Source organism: Quercus robur, chromosome 12 (genome assembly GCF_932294415.1).
Source record: "Quercus robur chromosome 12, dhQueRobu3.1, whole genome shotgun sequence".
NCBI classification, from domain to species: Eukaryota; Viridiplantae; Streptophyta; class Magnoliopsida; order Fagales; family Fagaceae; genus Quercus; species Quercus robur.
Window position 1 is genome coordinate 18989253 of NC_065545.1, and position 17322 is coordinate 19006574.

General features: G+C 37.2%; 4 protein-coding genes and 2 long non-coding RNA genes across 21 annotated transcripts in view; 1 reads left to right on the forward strand and 5 right to left on the reverse strand.

The window, feature by feature from the left end:
* Positions 1-17322, forward strand: part of LOC126708729 (nodulin homeobox-like) — a 95010-nt gene that overhangs the window by 63521 nt on the left and 14167 nt on the right. The window lies entirely within an intron of this gene.
* LOC126708735 (uncharacterized) lies at positions 1952-4570 on the reverse strand. Its single transcript, XM_050408647.1, has 5 exons — positions 4545-4570; positions 3831-4004; positions 3112-3262; positions 2816-2929; positions 1952-2732 (listed from the first exon to the last, which is right to left on the reverse strand). The coding sequence occupies exons 3-5, from the start codon at positions 3188-3190 to the stop codon at positions 2311-2313; spliced, it is 615 nt and encodes a 204-aa protein (XP_050264604.1). The 5' UTR covers positions 3191-3262; positions 3831-4004; positions 4545-4570; the 3' UTR covers positions 1952-2310.
* LOC126708736 (uncharacterized) lies at positions 6271-8410 on the reverse strand. 2 transcript variants are annotated; one of them, XM_050408649.1, is made up of 3 exons: positions 8109-8410; positions 6946-7323; positions 6271-6463 (listed from the first exon to the last, which is right to left on the reverse strand). In XM_050408649.1, the coding sequence occupies exons 2-3, from the start codon at positions 7138-7140 to the stop codon at positions 6323-6325; spliced, it is 336 nt and encodes a 111-aa protein (XP_050264606.1). In that variant the 5' UTR covers positions 7141-7323; positions 8109-8410; the 3' UTR covers positions 6271-6322. The 2 variants fall into 2 exon arrangements, with proteins under 2 accessions (XP_050264606.1, XP_050264605.1); XM_050408648.1 differs by lacking the exon at positions 8109-8410 and having other exon boundaries at positions 6946-7616.
* On the reverse strand, positions 8911-10530 carry LOC126708740 (uncharacterized). Its single transcript, XR_007649256.1, has 3 exons — positions 10242-10530; positions 9292-9430; positions 8911-9090 (listed from the first exon to the last, which is right to left on the reverse strand). It is a non-coding gene; the product is annotated as an uncharacterized LOC126708740 (long non-coding RNA).
* Positions 11177-13416, reverse strand: LOC126708734 (leucine-rich repeat extensin-like protein 3). Its single transcript, XM_050408646.1, has 5 exons — positions 13269-13416; positions 12817-12907; positions 12305-12703; positions 11398-12219; positions 11177-11295 (listed from the first exon to the last, which is right to left on the reverse strand). The coding sequence occupies exons 3-5, from the start codon at positions 12389-12391 to the stop codon at positions 11206-11208; spliced, it is 999 nt and encodes a 332-aa protein (XP_050264603.1). The 5' UTR covers positions 12392-12703; positions 12817-12907; positions 13269-13416; the 3' UTR covers positions 11177-11205.
* Positions 13843-16548, reverse strand: LOC126708741 (uncharacterized). The gene is made up of 3 exons (XR_007649257.1): positions 16462-16548; positions 14188-14299; positions 13843-14025 (listed from the first exon to the last, which is right to left on the reverse strand). It is a non-coding gene; the product is annotated as an uncharacterized LOC126708741 (long non-coding RNA).

Sequence of the window (17322 nt, forward strand, 5' to 3'; positions counted from 1 at the left end):
CCATTCACACCTACTCACATGCATTTGTGGTACCAAAGTCAGATTCATTGTGGAGGGATGTGGATGGTCCAAAGTGGGTGCCTGACCCAAAACTGTTGCGGGGCAAAGGTCGACCTGTGGCGTCTAGGATACGAAATGAGATGGATGGGGTCCGGCGAGAACCGGGAAGCCGGAGGCCAGATTCTGACTTGAGGGAGATTCAGCAAAAGCAGAGCTGTGGACTGTGTCATCAACATGGGCATAACCGTAGAAGATGTCCGCTTTCCCGTGGGGCTTCGACAAGCAGTAATAATCCAAACTAGGTAAGTGATGCTTTTATATAAAATGCCATGATTGTATCAATTAGCCAAGGTGCATAGGTTAGTACGTATGTTTTGGGTTTTGGTATCTAACAACAATATTTGAATTTTTGCTAGGCATGCAAATACTCGAGTTTGGAATGGCATTGTAGATGTCAATTGGGGTTCTCTTTATTATGTATTTGAACTTACTACTGGGTTGTATCCACACAATTATTATTTTGTTTGTCACTGAATGAACTTGTACTCGAAGTATTTTATATCCAATGTACCTGTTTCTAGATTGTGATATTATGACTGTTTAATTTTGTCTTTCAATTTTAAATCCCCACAATTTTGTAGTTTATATTGCTTACTACTCACTAGTTTAATTGTGATGATTGAATTAACTTACTGAAATGAACTTTAAACAGTACATATATATCCAGGCCAGGAACAAATTTTGTCAGAGTGATGTGTGACTTGGACGGTTAATTTTCAATGAATTAAAGGTAGCACTGTACCAAACTTCAACTTCAAACCTTACAGTTACAGACTACAGGACAAGCTAAATGGAGAATTGGGTTTTGGGAATCTCCATCCCCTTTTTCATATATGAACTAGTCTTGGCCTTGTTAATAGAATCTTTCACAATGTGATAAAGTGAAAGAACACCTATTGGCTATTGCTTAATATTGTCTTTTTTCAGCTGGACGGTACCACTGCCACATGGAGAAGAAGGGACAGCCATCGAGGTCAAGTAGAAAGCAATAAAAAAAAATTCAAGTTATCTCAGTAGAACTACTACCTTACTAAAGCCGCTGCCATAGACAAATGAAGTACGTAAAAACAAGATGAAAGAAATGATCCATATGCTAGCAGGACAGGTTGTGGTACTAGACCAAATTAGATGTGTTCAACAAGTGGGTGGTCCTTTTCTTTCCCAATATCCCTGGAAAATATTTTGTTTCTTCCCCTAATGTTTCATTGTAAATTTTAAGGTTGTTTTTTTCCTCCTATTATAGTTAATTATAGAAGACCAAAAAGAGAAATGGCAAGAGAGCTCCACGTAAATGCAATAGCCTCATTATTTAGGTAAAAAAATAAAAATAAATATTTATTTTATTTTTTAGGGGAGAATATTACTTGTAAGGGTTCTTTTGCTCCCAAAAAAAAAACATAAAAAGCCTTTATTGAACCCAATGTTCACAATTCTTAACTATGATTTTTCCTGAATGCTATAGACACACACACATCCTTCCCTTCCCCTTCAAGCAGTAATATATATTGTCAATGAATTATCATCCCTTTGATTATTCGTGCTTTGAGCATTGATGCTACAACTTCCAATTGAAGCTTGGTCAGTACCATCAGTGCAATCATGCTCATTCATCAAAAACCAACCAAAAACAGAGAAACAATAAACAACCCAAGGAAACACTTATTTCTAAAGACACTCGTAGGAAATTTCCCACCTCAACATCCATGCAAACCCGACTATGCATTTATCTAGTGAACAGATTATTGTCTATCAAATATATCAATTACAACCTCCCATTTGTCTGATTTTTTTCCCCATTTTAAACATTGGTTATTTTATAAGGAAAAAATAAATTCTAACAATTTGTGATTGATAGAAGCATCAATGGAACATAAAAGGTGAAATAGATGACTTTTATTTATCAAATTAGTATCATTTCGGTAAATCTCAACATAATTTAAAAGCTGTACATAGAAAAATCCTTGTACAAGCTATGCAATTCACATACAAAGCATTACGCAAACCAACATACTAATTATGAAGAGGCTATACGATCATACATAAGATCTAGCTAAATCCAATCCATTTAACCAAGGATGGAACAAAGTGACAAATTACATATAAAAAACAATCAAATTATATAGCCAAAATGGATAGATGCTACACAGCTACACTATTGTTGCTTATAGTAGCCACTTTGCTTATATACCTTACTTTCTCACTATGGTACCGCTCCATCAACTCTTGAAAAGAATGTTTGTTGTTGATGGACTACTCTATATCAGCAAATGATGATGCACAGGCAATGAACTCCTTCACACGCTCTTGAAAAGGTGTATAATTAACTAATAGACGATCCAAAACGATAAAAGTAGATTCCACCACCTGTGTCATGGACTCGTGTTGAAGCGGATTCATTGATTCAAGATGGGTAAGAAGCTGATTTTGAAGAGGCAACACTGTCTGCTCAAGCACATCCACGTTTAAAGTTGTTACGCTACCTTTTAGCAAAGCAGGAGGACTCTTGGGGATTGACAATTCACTCGAAGACTGAGCGTCACGACAAGATATTTGTGATGACGTCTCATCAAATTCAACAATTGAAGGGCTATGATGCAGGTCAGCAGAGCCTTCACAATTAGACACATCTTTATCTCGAGGAACAAATATGGAATCAAAATTAGGGAAAACACCTGCCAAAAATATGAATCAGAGTCACAACCAAAGATGAAAGAGGGAAAAAAAACCAAACAAATGGAATGTAATCTGTATTTACCACAAGAGAGAGGCCGAGGTGGAAAAACTAATAAACATCGAGGAGGAGGGAAAGCAAGCCGGCCCAACCAACCCAGAATATGAAGTCCTAAAACTTGACTTATACAATCTGTCACTGGAAGGAAAAAAATATATATTAACAGATAACTGATAAGGGCAAGCAGCAAGTTAGCAAGAACAAAGCAAGAGAAACATAAACTATAAAGATACGGTGGGTGAGAGGGGGGGGGGGGGTTGGGCTGGGCAGGGCAGTAACTGTAGGATACATAGCAAATGTGTACATGCGCAAGAAAATACCTTCAGTACAAGTGTCTCCAGCAGCAGTAATCTGCCTCCAGATCTCAGCCTGTCCGCAATGAATCTCAGCCTGGACCATAAAATGGTTTTTCTGCTTCTGGGTCACCTTCAACTACTTCCACTCCAATATAATATCCTTCCTTATAATCTCCTGATTTTACAATACAAACAAAAATTATAGATAAACCCAGTTGGAGAACAAAATTAAATACTGAAACTTGGCAAAGATAAGAGGATCTCTGGGATATGGAGAACATCATTTTGGCATCTAAAATTTGATATGGTGTAGAACTCTAATATGTGGACACAATTATTAGGCCGCTTGTCTTGTGCCACATCAGCTAGTTTTCTCATTTTGGAAAATTATACGGACCTCTCCCAAGATTTTCCGTTGTTATACACCTTTTTTTTTTTTTTTTATTAAATATAAGCTATTTACATTGATCTCCAACTAAATGGTTGAAAAAATAATTATATTTTGTGATGGCCAGAGGGAGGATAGGCATATTTGTGAATTTTTATTTATTTATTTATTTTATTTGCAGAGGGTATGTAAATTAGTTACTAATCACAGAAACATGGTTGCTTGGTCTGCTGTGCAAGAATCGTCTACTTCTACAGGTAAGTAGTTGCATTCTCATCTAATATTATATAATTTGTAACAGTTAAATTGTACAAGTTAAATCAATTCAAGAAAACTACAAATGTCTTGAAATTACCAGTGGCTGCCGAAACAAAGGAGGTGAAGACAGCTCAAGAAGAAGCTCCAGCAAAGGCCAAACCTCCAGCAAAAGCTGCGGCCAAGCCACTGCCTCAGTTAATGGAGGAGGATATCATCCCTTCATTGAAAGCAATACTTGAAGCTCAACCTGATCTTTCTGAAATTGAACTATCTTTCCAAGACAACAGGGTGAGTGTTTTTTTTTTTTACTATTTAAATCCTACAAACTGATATGTAGCAATCGCAAAAAAAAAAAATTCGGACACTTATTTATTATGTTGTTAAAGTGAGGTCAATCACATTTAGCTTTAGTATTTTCCTTTCTATTTTTTCAAAAATTCTCTTGGATTTATTCCTGTGTTTATCATGAAATCCCTCTTAAAATCTCTCCTTTTTTTTAACTGAGAAGATATTAGAGACTAACAATTATATGAATAAAGATGTCAAATTTGGTTCATAACATATTCTCCAGTCAAAACCAATTCTATTTGGTAAAACATCACATTCAGTAAAAGAAAAAAGAAAGCTGATATCTTTTAATTTTTGCTAACTAACACCTTATATCTTTTTTGCTAACTAACACCTATAATTTTTGCTAACACCTTATATCTTTTACTAGGGGGAAAATGATTCACAATTACTTTTGTAAGGTCATATGTTCTGGAGTCTTACAACTATAGGTTTATAAAAAAGAAAAAAAAAAACTCCTTACCTCCTTTAACTTTTCAGGACCCACTTCCACCAACTCTGCAACTGTGCTGTAATAATCAAGATGAATTACAGTGTGCTGAGCAGGAACACTTATTTAAGCTAGGGGGTGGATAAATCAAGGCACAAAAGTAAAAGAAATGTAACCTTGGCAAGTCCTTAAAAGAAATGTAACCTTGGCAAGTCCTTCCCCTTCATTTTCTGCTAGGGCCTTTGTGTTAGCCACCAAATTTTGGGTCTTGGGATTGCTTACTTCAAATCCCTCTTTTTTAGCTTTCTCCCTTGCTTGAGCCTGCAAATTTTAGATATTTAGTCAAAATTGCTGCCTATTAACCAGGACTGCTGATAGGAGCTCTTGTTTTCATATACATGGGAAAGGAATATTTTATACGTATAATGGGAATATAATTAGCAAAGTGAACAAAAAACAGGTATTACATTAGTGCCACTCTAGTACACCGGAGGTATTCATGATAAAAAAAAAATATATTATCACAACTGAAAAAACCTACAGAGTTGTCTTCTATATTGGATGTTGGGGTTTCCCCTGAGTCATGTCTTGCAGCCATTAAGGAACTTGTACCAGGAGATTCTGGCGGAAAAACAGTACATTTTTCAGCATATATCCGAGGAGGGATAGTGGGCGCTGGTGGTGAAATAGTAGACAGATAATGCAAGAGCATCTGTATAATTTGCTTGAAGTTTGGTCGAGTGTTTGGGTCCTCTCTCCAACAATAAGTCACAATCAAACCCAAATCCTCAGGGAGGTTTTCAGCATTGGGCCTCACATTCTGAAACAATAAATATTTGGATGATGTTAAAAGCTCCAACAAATAAATGAGATTTAATCTACCAATGGGACAATGTGAATCCTTGTGGCACACATTGCAAAATAAATTACCTGATGGCCTAATCATTGAGATTCATACAAAAACAAATAAGGATGTTAGACCCCTTTCTAGAATAAATTGTGCTTATTGTACATTCCATTCCATTCAATGTCAAAGTTTGAAACTAATGGATAGATATAAATTAGGACTACAAGAGCAATTTTAGAACAGTTAGACTTTCAAGACGTTCTTAGGTAAGGCAAAAGCATAATGAGCAAATACAACCCATGCTGTCAGCTTTCAAAGATATTCAAAGATATAGACAAGAAATTGCATCATTCTAACTAAAAGTGGAATAGTTTGTATGGATTACAATTAAAAGAAACATATTGGTTCACTTCTAGCAGCAATAATTTCCTGAAATTTTCAATAAAGGATCCAATTGTATAAATTATGTAGCCCGTCCTTGCATAAAAATGTCTCCACCCCAACCAAAATTATAAATAAATAAATAAATAAATAAAAGTAAAAACATGTGATACCTCCTGGTCTGAATTGTATGAACCCAAAATTTTCTAGTCTTTTAGCTGTATCCTCAGAGAATGCCTTCACCCAAAAAGATAAAGTCTCCCTAGCCAGCTGCAAAAAAGGAGTATTTCCAGAAAACATAATCAATTGACATAGACATCAACAGTAAGATGCACCATTACAACTAAATTGAACTCTACACTGTTACAATTGACAAGAAACAACAGATACACTTTATAGGTCAGAACAAAACGGAAACATATCCGTAAAACTTGTAGACTCCGGGAATTGGATGTTACAATAAGACATGGCAATTCAACAATCTTGTTTCCCTGTTCTCACGTACTGAAGAGAATTTGAGTCCTCCTGGATATGTGGTTCTCAGTGCAGACATTTCTCAAATGCAAAGTCAATGTAATTGAAATTAACAATTTACATGCCTCTCAGTCCTTCCCCAGAAGTTACCATCTGCCAGCACTATCGCATTAGTGTTGGTCATCAAGATCCCCAAAGCAAAAAATATATTAGATACTCCAATAGATTCTCCATGTATTCCTTGTATTGCCTGTAGAAAATCAAAATTGCAACACATTTTCAAAGCGCACATAAACAGATATGAACCATCATTTTTTATAGTTATTTATGTACTTGCACATATACACATACATACATGTGTGTGTGTAGGGATTTACTATCATTCCCACTTTCATGTTAAGGATAGCAGCCTTCCCGTTTTTGTTTAGCCAAATATTCCCCACTTCCTCCATATAAGGTGTGGGCATTTTTTTCCACAACTATCAAAACCACCCTCACAACTCACACTACCCCACCCAAGTCACACCATGTCTAATCAGGTCATACCATGTCACAAGTGTTAACTAGTTAAATATCAGACAATTAATGATGATAGACAGGAGCATTTCACACTGAACACAGATGGAGTGCATACACGAGGAGTTTATGATTGACACAAAAACTGTACCAATCACCATTGGCAAAAGGCCAACAAGAATGCAAAGATACAGTAAGAGCAGAAGGTTCACTTACAGTCAACTCAACCTCCAGCACAGCTAGGTCTTGGAGATTTGAAGAGTCCTCAACTCGTGATGGATCAATATACTTTGTAGATGTTAAATTCTCTGAAGTCTCATCATGTTCACTCCTCTCTATGACAGGCTCTTTATCTTTCTCAAAATGTTCATGTACAGCCACAGAAGTTGGGAGATGTTGAGGATTTTCCATCTCTAGTGAATCAAACTTCCTCTTTCAATTATTAGTACTCAAATCACCCATTTTAGTGACTAACTCATGGCTTGTTGAAGTAGAATCTACAGATATGCCATGTTTGCTTTCATCTACAAGATCATTAATTGTGGTAATTTCTTGAGTATCCTCCCATTGAAGGAAATGACAAGCTCCTTGTCCCTGTTTCAAAGCCACAATCCATTAATCAGATATCAACTAGTATGTGAAAGAATGGCATTTTAAAATGCTCTATAAGGAGGATACACAAAATGAACAGAGGCTGCTCTCCTAAAATGCTGCCATTGGATCTATATCTTTTCAAGTTTCTTAGTTTATTTTTATCTGTATTGGTTTAAGGACAAGGTGCTGTATAAGTAGTTGGAACTAAGCAAGACCCACTTACAGATGGATGTTTGGCACATTATATTTAATAACATTAACGCCAACAATGAAATAAGCAAAGGACCATGCAATATAAAATTATACATGGATACTGAGAAATTTTATATCACAAAATATCACTACATGCATAATCACCCATCTCATATGAATTTGCATTACATGCCTCAATTTGTTGGTGAATCAACGGTAGTGATTGTTAAATGGAAAATCCAACTGTGAGTTCAACAAGTATATACTTTTCTTCTATACATGTTAATAAGTTACACTCAATCAGGTATTGCAAGAAGGATTAATCATGCCAACAAAAGCAGATACTAAACCGCAGAGTGCTAGGCCAGCAGTTCTTAAGTTAATGAAATACAACCAAATAGTTCAATTACGCTAAGCAATTGATATTCCATTAAAAGTACCAAATTACCAATCGGAAACATAGACCATCAAAGAAACCACGTTTATGAACCCATGTTTTCATAGCAATACAACAGAAATTAGTGACTTTTGTTGAAGTTGGTGAGCTTACTCAATGGTTCTATAACTATCACAAAGTAAGGCATACTACATACCCAAAGACCCACAAAGGGACTGCAAGGAGCATTGTACCGACCATCACCCACTCATTTCTTGTAACAGGACCCATATGCTCCAATTTCTTTGCAGCCATGGCAGGGGCATCTGGTGTGTCTTTGGTTTGAGGAGGATATAACGAGTATAAGACTAGAGGAGTAGCTAAAAGACAGGCAATTGCTGGTAAACTAGCAGCTTTGAACCAACTTGTACTGTTAACACTCATCTTTCCAGTTTCTATTTAATTAAGAATTAAAAATAAAATCCTCAATAAATCACAAAAAACTAAAGACTTCCAATTCAACTTATATCTAGTCGAAAAAAATAATTGAATTGCGAATATTTAAAAAAAAAAAAAAAAACAATCGCATTGCAAAGACATTGAATTAAATTAAATTAAATTTGAAGTCAATTCAATTGCAAACTGGTTCCATAGTGTTTTTCGGTTTGACAAATGATCCATAGAGTTACCACTAAGGTACAAGGCTCTTCACAGAGAAGAACAGAAAACTAAAAGCGAGCAGTGAAAAAGGTAACTGTTATTCATATCTACCTAAACTATCTGCCGATACCTTTGAAGCATGTCCTTGTGCTGCCAGCTCCAGCATGGTAATTTGAACAGCACCTGGCTGCTCTGGTCCACGTGGAACCTAAATATCACTAGAATTGTTCACAAAGAACGTTGCATCTTGTGTTTTACGAACAGGTTCAAGCATGGCACCTTTAAACTGCCAAATTCAAGAAAACAATATAAGGGGCACTATCACTGTGGTTAGTTATTTCCAATTGACTTCCCTCACAATATTTATAAAATAAAAGACAACTTGGACTAAAGTTTAAAGCATAAAATACCAAGTATCTTCATGTATGCAGCAAACTTACACAAACAGAAATATCTGAACTGAAAAGCCCTCTGTCCAGAAAGCTAAAATCACAGAAATCACTTTCTTCTAAATTGTTAGGAGTACCATCTAAATGCACCTGTAAAGGTTAAACAACCATCATAAAGTTTTCTGGAACATGAAAAATAATGCTCATATAACGGGATGATCTTATCTTCATGTGTAATGATTTTTCTGCTCCACCCTTGGCCATTAAATTAAAGGTTTATTTCAAGAATAAGGCGATCAATGCATAATGATTATATATAGAACTAAAAGAGAGAATTATATGATTTGGTACCTCTGGACAAAGTATTCGATCAATCTCAGTGAACAGATCAAGTGTGGTGCAACGGCGCTACTGGACATTTTCAAGGGATAGCAGTCCGGCTGCATGCACCAAGTCATAAGTTCTAGGATACGTTGGAAAGGCTTCACACCTGAAAGGAAAATGGAATTATTATATATACAAGATCAAAGCATAAATTATTTACAATAACCAGATAAAAGTACAATACAGTGGCTAACTTCTTTGTGAAGCAAATGATACCAAAGTAGTTCCTTAGATTGCTCAAAAAGATCATTCTGCGACAGTGCTGAGTTTTCAAGGGATCCTTGAATCGTATCATATAATTCTGTTATTATGGCATATCCTTAGAATGCATAACTTCTTTCACAGTTACTTTATAATCTTTGGTAATTTGATTCACCAATACTCCCAACTAACTCCAAGCTCCAAATTATTTGAACGCTAAAAATCAAATCCCCTATACTGCTACTATTACTAAGTACCCTTAAAATTCTTACCAAACGTATCTGAAATATAGAATTGGCAAGTAACCACCTACACATTAAAGTAACTATAAATCTTTTCCAATCAACACTTTCACTAGTAGACATGTAATGCCAGCCAAGTTCAACAGAAGGATTGGAAAGACAAGCCCCCTTCAAAAAGGTTAGTACTTATCCATTCTATTTAAGATGACCCACCAAATAAATTTTTAAGTAAAAGTTCCTGGAACAAGACAGCCAATTGAAAAGATATCTGGAAGGGGACAGCAAACATGTAACTTGGATCAATTTATCTCCAGGGTTCACTGACTAAACTAAATAACCTGATATACTATCCTTGCATGTATATGAAAGACTGGCGCAATAGAATAACATTTAGTTGAGATTTCAGGTTAAGCAAGAATACCAAGATGTATCATTTATACTGAAAGAAAAATGGTAGGAAGAAGGTTTCATTACCAATCATGCAATACACCAACAAAACCCCTGTCCATGATCAAGGGAAGGTAGTTTGGTCCATTTGTATGGACCACATTCATGTTTTCTGCACCAATGTATCTCCCTCTCTCTCCCTCAACCCTAAACCCTAAAATAAAAGATTCCAAATCTTAAAGATTCCACCTGCTGATGCCACCCAACCAGTGAGATTAATGCTCAGAGGACGTCCAACCTTTCAGCCTCCAGCTGTAAGTCTCTATTTTCAGCAGTGGAACTAGGCGTTTAGCTATTGGGTGGGAGGGCTAATTAGGGACAGAATTGTGTGTATCTATATATAAATGATATAAGAAAAGAAAAGTGAGTGCATTTTTGGGGGAGCCACTTGTATACATAATTAAACTTTATCCTCAAATGTAAAGGAAAATTTAAAGCATTTAGAAAATCTTGGGGGAGCAATGGCCCCCTCAAGCTATAACATGTAATATGACTTACTTCCCAAGAGCTTTATGGTGCAGAACAAGTCCCAAACTAGTGCCATCCATCCCTACATACATTCATACCAACAAAGTTTCAACATCCAGCAATTTTAAATATAAAAAATAAAAAAAACTGACAACAATTTGCCTAATGTTTTAACCCACCAAAAAACACATTAAACATCAAAGAACAAAATCACTTAAAGAAAACCAAGAAACATATCCACTGAAATCTAGCATCAACACATATCTCGTAAACACAAAGCACAAAGCAAATTCAAAAGTAGAGAGTTGGATAAACTTTCCAACCAGGCATTAGTATTTCAATGTAAAATTTACAAAAATCAAAGACTTTGAAATATAATTAAAAAGAAAAGGGTTTATAAGATAAACTCACATCAAATAATCAGGAATGTTTTGAAAGCATTAAAAGAATTAAATAAATAAAAAAACAGTGATTTCAGAGAGCGAGAGAGAGAGAGAGAGAGAACCTCTATGGGATGCTAATCCTAATGCATTTTACGCTTATGCTGTCTCGTATAGTGTCTGGTATGTGGGGGAGGGGGTACTGCATCTCCTTCGTGAGGCTCCTCACGTTGCTGCAAAAATGGAGTTACAACCAAACAATGGATTATATGAATTCCAAAATCAACCATAACAGTAGTTACTCAATATTCATTACATTAAATGACTTGTCATACCGTGGGGCCAGTGTTGTGTCCTGCTTTGTGACCACCTGTCCCACAAGGAGGTGCTTTTATTGTACGTTTAGGTCGACCTGGTAGGGGTGACTGTAACCCAACAACCTGCTCATTCTCAACATGCACAGCTGGCTGTTTTGCTTGACTCCCAACAACTGAAGATCCTACAACTGCGGGGGAGGAGGGTGCAGCAAATGAAATGTGAGTGCCCGTACTCATGGGATCTATATGCAGTCTAGGAGTGGGCATGAATGACATGGAGTGACTATGGGGCGGTACATGGTCTATATGACCAATGCTGTACGATGGGGATTGCGTGTGCATGACAGGAGGGGTTTGACTGAAATCAGGGCCGAGATCAAAGGATGGTGGAGTAAATGAAAGATGAGCAGGATCAAAAAATGTATGTGAGGTGTGTGAAGGGATCTCGGGGTGAAAAGATGCATGAGCAGTGGGTAGAGAGATCTCTAGGTCAGAAACTGCATGAGCAGTATGTGGAGGGATCTCTGGGGAAGGAGATGCATGTGGAGGTGGAGGGAACTCTGGGGCAGGAGATGCACGTGGGGGTGGAGGGAGATCTGCCCTACTGACAACCTGATGGGATGCAGCACGCTGACCATGGCTATGGCTGGCACGAGTTGAGCTCGTGCTTGGTCGTCCAGTATCTTCTGGCGCTTCTGGATTTGCCTCATCGATATCTTCCAACGGAAGTCGAGCAGTTATACGGTGAAGGCGTTCCACTGTCTTAAGTACAGCTGAAATATGCTTGTACTCAGGACTGCCTACTGTATAAAGTTTCAACAACTTCTTGTGACTGGCAACCTGAAAGTAAATAAATACAATTAGTACATCATACTGAAGTTCCTGATACGCAACAAAAATTGAAAAGAAAGGTCGAAGCAATTACCATAATAATAAGTGAAGCCGAAGTGTGGTCGACGAACCTCCAAGTCACCCTATCGTACCAATCAAAGTATGGATGAGCAGGCGACATATCACCCTCTAGTCATGCTCCAGGACATAGAGATCGTGCTCGAGTATTCCATACTCGGATATGGCCATAATGTCTGTCCCTCCAATTCACCTCCATCTTCCCCCTCAGGTCTATGGCATGAAGGGCTTCGTCAGTATCAACATATGGGGGGGGTTCTTGTACCATCCCGAACTGACGAACAACACGGTCCGGTGTATGTTTCTCTACTAGCCAGAAACATACAAGCGGTACCCTCGCCGTCCATACATCCCTTCCGGCGACACAAAACGCAGGCAGGTGGGCTAATTCAGCTTCATATGGTTGCCACACCACCTGAAATAGTCAAATCAAAGGACAGCACATTATGCAATGTTCCATATCTATGAGCTCTTTTACATTTATAAATACAATAGTCATAAACAATAGAATAAACACAATTTTGGTACCTGCTTTGGATGCATACAATCTAAAAGCTGACGGTACCGGACCAGACAGATTTCAGCGGGGCTATTCAAGGTGCTCACAACCCACACAGTCCTACAATTGCAAAAGAGGGAGTCAATACTTGGAATTGAGAATATGAAGTAATCAACAACAATAAATGATGGCCAATCGTAAATTTAACAGTACATACCACTAAGATTATACTAATAAATGATTATCTAAACATATGATTAGTGGTGGAGCTAGAAATTAATAAGACTTATATTATACATCAATCATAACATATGACCTCCGTGGTTGTCAAACGATATATAAAAAACATAAATAAAAATCCTATTAATGAGTCAAAATTTGAAGAATATCAAGGTTAACATTTTATTTTCTATGTCTAACAATGTGTTTAAAATTATGGATCTATTTCCAATAGAGAGAATCGGTCAAGGAAGAGACTTACTTAATAGACAATGGAGAAGGTGCAAATGGTGGGCCATATGCACCATCTGGTGGGAGGTCCATCCTTGGGCACAAAAAAGGGAATCTGACCCATGCCCAATACTGAACTAGCAACAAGGCCCCACCAATCTGACTAGCACCTCTGTCGGTTGCCCTGCATAGCTCTCTGTACAGCCATGCAAGGCAAGCACTCCCCCAACTGTACTGAGGTGGATTCCGAAGGTCCCTCAGCATCTGCAACCACATCGTATGCACCCTATCACCAGACTTGTCGGAGAAAATTGTGTCTGCCAGGAGTGCTAGGATATAGCACCGTGCATATTGATGCACAACCACCTCTGTTGCATCATCGGGCAACCCTTCGTCAATTTTTTCTAGTAGCTTCTTTATTTGGATCCTTTGTCCTTTAAGCGTGGTGTCATTAGTAGCAATTCCAAGCAGACTCTGACATTCATCTTTCCATGTCAAGTCAGTTGTTCCAACAATTGCCTCACCATCGATTGGAATTCCGAAAAGAACTCCACATCTTGTAATGTGATCGTTGTCTCACCATGTGGCAGGTGGAAGGTGTGGGTTTCAGGCCGCCATCGCTCAACGAAGGTTGTGATCAGGTTATGATCAATCTCTCTACCTGGGGTCCTATACAGCCCCTCTAATCCAACTCTCTTCACAATGTCGACGATACGATCATCCACCACTATCCGGCGTCGTTTTCGGAACTCGTCATTACGACCGCGGCATTTCAGTGGCCCTGGATCCTGCACATGATAGAACTATGGTGATGAGATGCAATATGCCATAACCTTTGTATATATGATTGTAGTTATTGATCCCAAAAAACAAAAATAAAGCAGTTATGAAGGGACCTTAAAATATCAACCCCAAAAAGAAAAAAAAAAAAAACCAAATCGAATCGTTACCTTGCCTTCCCAAACAGCGCACGCTCGATGTGTTTTTATAAACCTCAACACCGAATCGTCCATGGGCCCAGGACCAAACTCATCAGGGAGCTGAGCAGGAACAGCAGCCATACTGCACGAAGTTTAGGGAGTCAAGAGTAATATAAGCACATGTTAAATTGGTAAGGATCCCAATTTCTTGCACAAACGATAAGTATTCAAGAGCTTCAAAAACGATAATATACTGCAGCTAAAGTATATAAGTTTTACCCATTATACACACACACACACATATACACTCTTCTAACCATGCATTTTATCATGAAATATGTTATATTCATATAAACACTCAAAATCCATGAGCATTGACTTTAAAGCATCATAATTTTATGTAACCTCATCATTCCGTGAAAATTGTGTGTCCAATACCTATTAACAAAAATTGATATATCAATCAACCCCAAAAAGGGACCAGTTACTATTCCAAAATACCCAAAAGTTACACTTCAGCAGTTTCAATCCAAACTAAGCAACTTGCATGCAAATAAGCGCTAACCCTCACAATTTGATTACATTTGGTCGTCAGAAACTTTATTTTGCTCTACATTTAAAGAGTAAACTCAGCACTACAAGGAATATTCATTTTGCACATATATCCTAAGGAAAAAAGTTTCTTCTCAAATGGTTAAACACTTAAAATGTTAGTGAAAAGACACATCTAATTATCTATAATTACAAATTTGGAAGGAACTGTATCCTTTTCGGGACAAATTCCCTGTTCCAACACCAACACAATGTGTTACATGGGGGAACTTTTACAGTATCAGAATGCAGGGACGCATCTAAATGGAATTTCAGACATATTCCATTTAGTAAGCATTTCAGACGTGTTCAACTCAGAATGTGTTGTGTTGACAAGTTTCCAAAGGACAAGCCTGTGATAGTAGAAACACCCTACACTACATATCATGAAATGTACCCAAACATAACAACAAAAGAAACCTATCAATGCAGAGTTAGCAATACCTCTTCATTCGAAAGTTTTTAAATAGTTAAACTCACTAAGATCCTGGTCACAACTACCAAACGCGGGCATGCATACATTCCATGGTAAAATGAATCACCAATGACAATATTATACAAAGGATTACTAAGCCAAAATGGATTTAATCACAAAATCAACAAACGATGATCGTTGTCAAAATACAACAATATTTAAAGAAAAAAGAAAGAGTTTACTTGTGACGGCAAGAGGCAACCAGAAAGACATATTGTAACTCGTGCAATCTCACTTTTATAAAATAGAACCCTTAATTAGAATGCCATAAATTACCATTTTAACAGTGCTGTAAAAGTCCCTCTATGAAGTATTCTGAACCTACTTGTTTTAAGTTAAAGAAATTAGCCTTCACTTTTCTGATGCAGGACTAATTAGACAATATTTCTCTGTACTAGTGGTGGGATTTTGGGCAGGAAAAGTTATGATTTTGGGAGTTGTTATGGTGAGGAAAGGCTAGAGTTAAGGTTTGTAGGTTGAAATAGGGTTTGAAAAGGTTTCACATTGGTGGCTAATACAGACTCCAAATTTAGAAATCTGCTTACTGGAAATTGTTGACAGCAACAATATTAGGATTTAAGTGTTGTTTCAAGGGGTTCTTGCCTTCTTGGGTGTCTGTTTGGTAGAGAAAGTATGTGAATTTTGGAGTTTTGATATGTAAGGAGAAGAGAGAGAGAGAGAAGTTTGTTATTGTTTAAAGGTAATGAAAACAATGACTGAATAGTAACAGTGAGGCAAAGAATAAGAAGAGAGAAAACTCTAGGCATGCATTTTTCAATAAAACAAATTAATCATAATTTCATTTATGAAATATCAATTCTTTGAGTACATTGATTGAACGCAATATATATGAGAATTCTTTCTTATAAAAGTAGCATTAAGACTCCTAATTTAACTACTAAACTAAGGACCATTGAATTCAAAATAAAGACCAACTTGGTCCCAAAGTAGAAACCCCTAGAAAGTTTTATGCTTGAATTAATTACCAGAATATCCTTAATGTATTACAGTCAAATATGGATTGGGCTTAGGCCTTACGCAATTGTTTGCAAAAATTTGTTCAACGATTGAAAGTTGAATCTTTTCTGAACTGCTTTTTTTGTAAGCAAAATGGTGTTGTGAGAGTTTAATCAACAAAATCAACAAACGATGATCGTTTGTTGATTTAATCACAAATTCAACAAACGATGATCGTTGTCAAAATACAACAATATTTAAAGAAAAAAGAAAGAGTTTACTTGTGACGGCGAGAGGCAGCGACGGCGACGGTGACGGGAGGGAGAAGCAGCGACGGCGACGGGGGGGAGAAGCAGCGACGGCGACGGTGACGGTGACGGGAGCGAGAAGCAGTGACGGCGATGGGAGGGAGAAGCAGCGACGGCGACGGGAGCAGTCGGCGACGGTGCCGGCGACGGAGCGACAGGAATGAGAGTGTCAGAGAGCTCGACTGAGATTGAAGTTTTTGGATTTTTTTAGAAAATAAGTTTGAAAGTTTTTTGTGTTTGGTTTTTTTGTGAGAGGGACTGAGAGTCAGAGAGGGAATGAGAGAGTGCTGTGTAAAGTTTGAACTTTGTGTGTTTTGTGTTGCTTTTGAGTTGGCTTACACGTGTTACGCATAAATCGAGTTTACTGAACTCGTTTTGTAAGAGTAAAAAACGAGTTCAATGGACTCGTTTTCCAGTGTTGCAAAACGAGTTCATTAAACTCGATTTATGCGTGGAAAAACTAAGTTTAATGAACTCGTTTTGCAAGAATAGAAACCAAGTCCATTGAACTCGTTTTTTACTCTTACAAAACGACTCCATTGAACTCGATTTCTGGCATATTGGGCCCACCTCAGGTACTGGCAAAAAAGCAAAATCGAGTAAAAATTACTCGATTTCATAACACAAAAATCGTCCCCTTTAGACTCGAATTGCTAGAATCCAAAATAGTTTAAAACGTTTCCTAACTAATGATATTGTTTGGGTTTTGTTGTTATTTTCTAAAAAAATCCTCATTTTATTTAACATTTTGAAAAGTAACATATGTTAAACATCGTTTTTTTTTTTTTTTTTTTTTTCAATATCTAATCTTGTTTTTGTATGATTCCTGAAAAA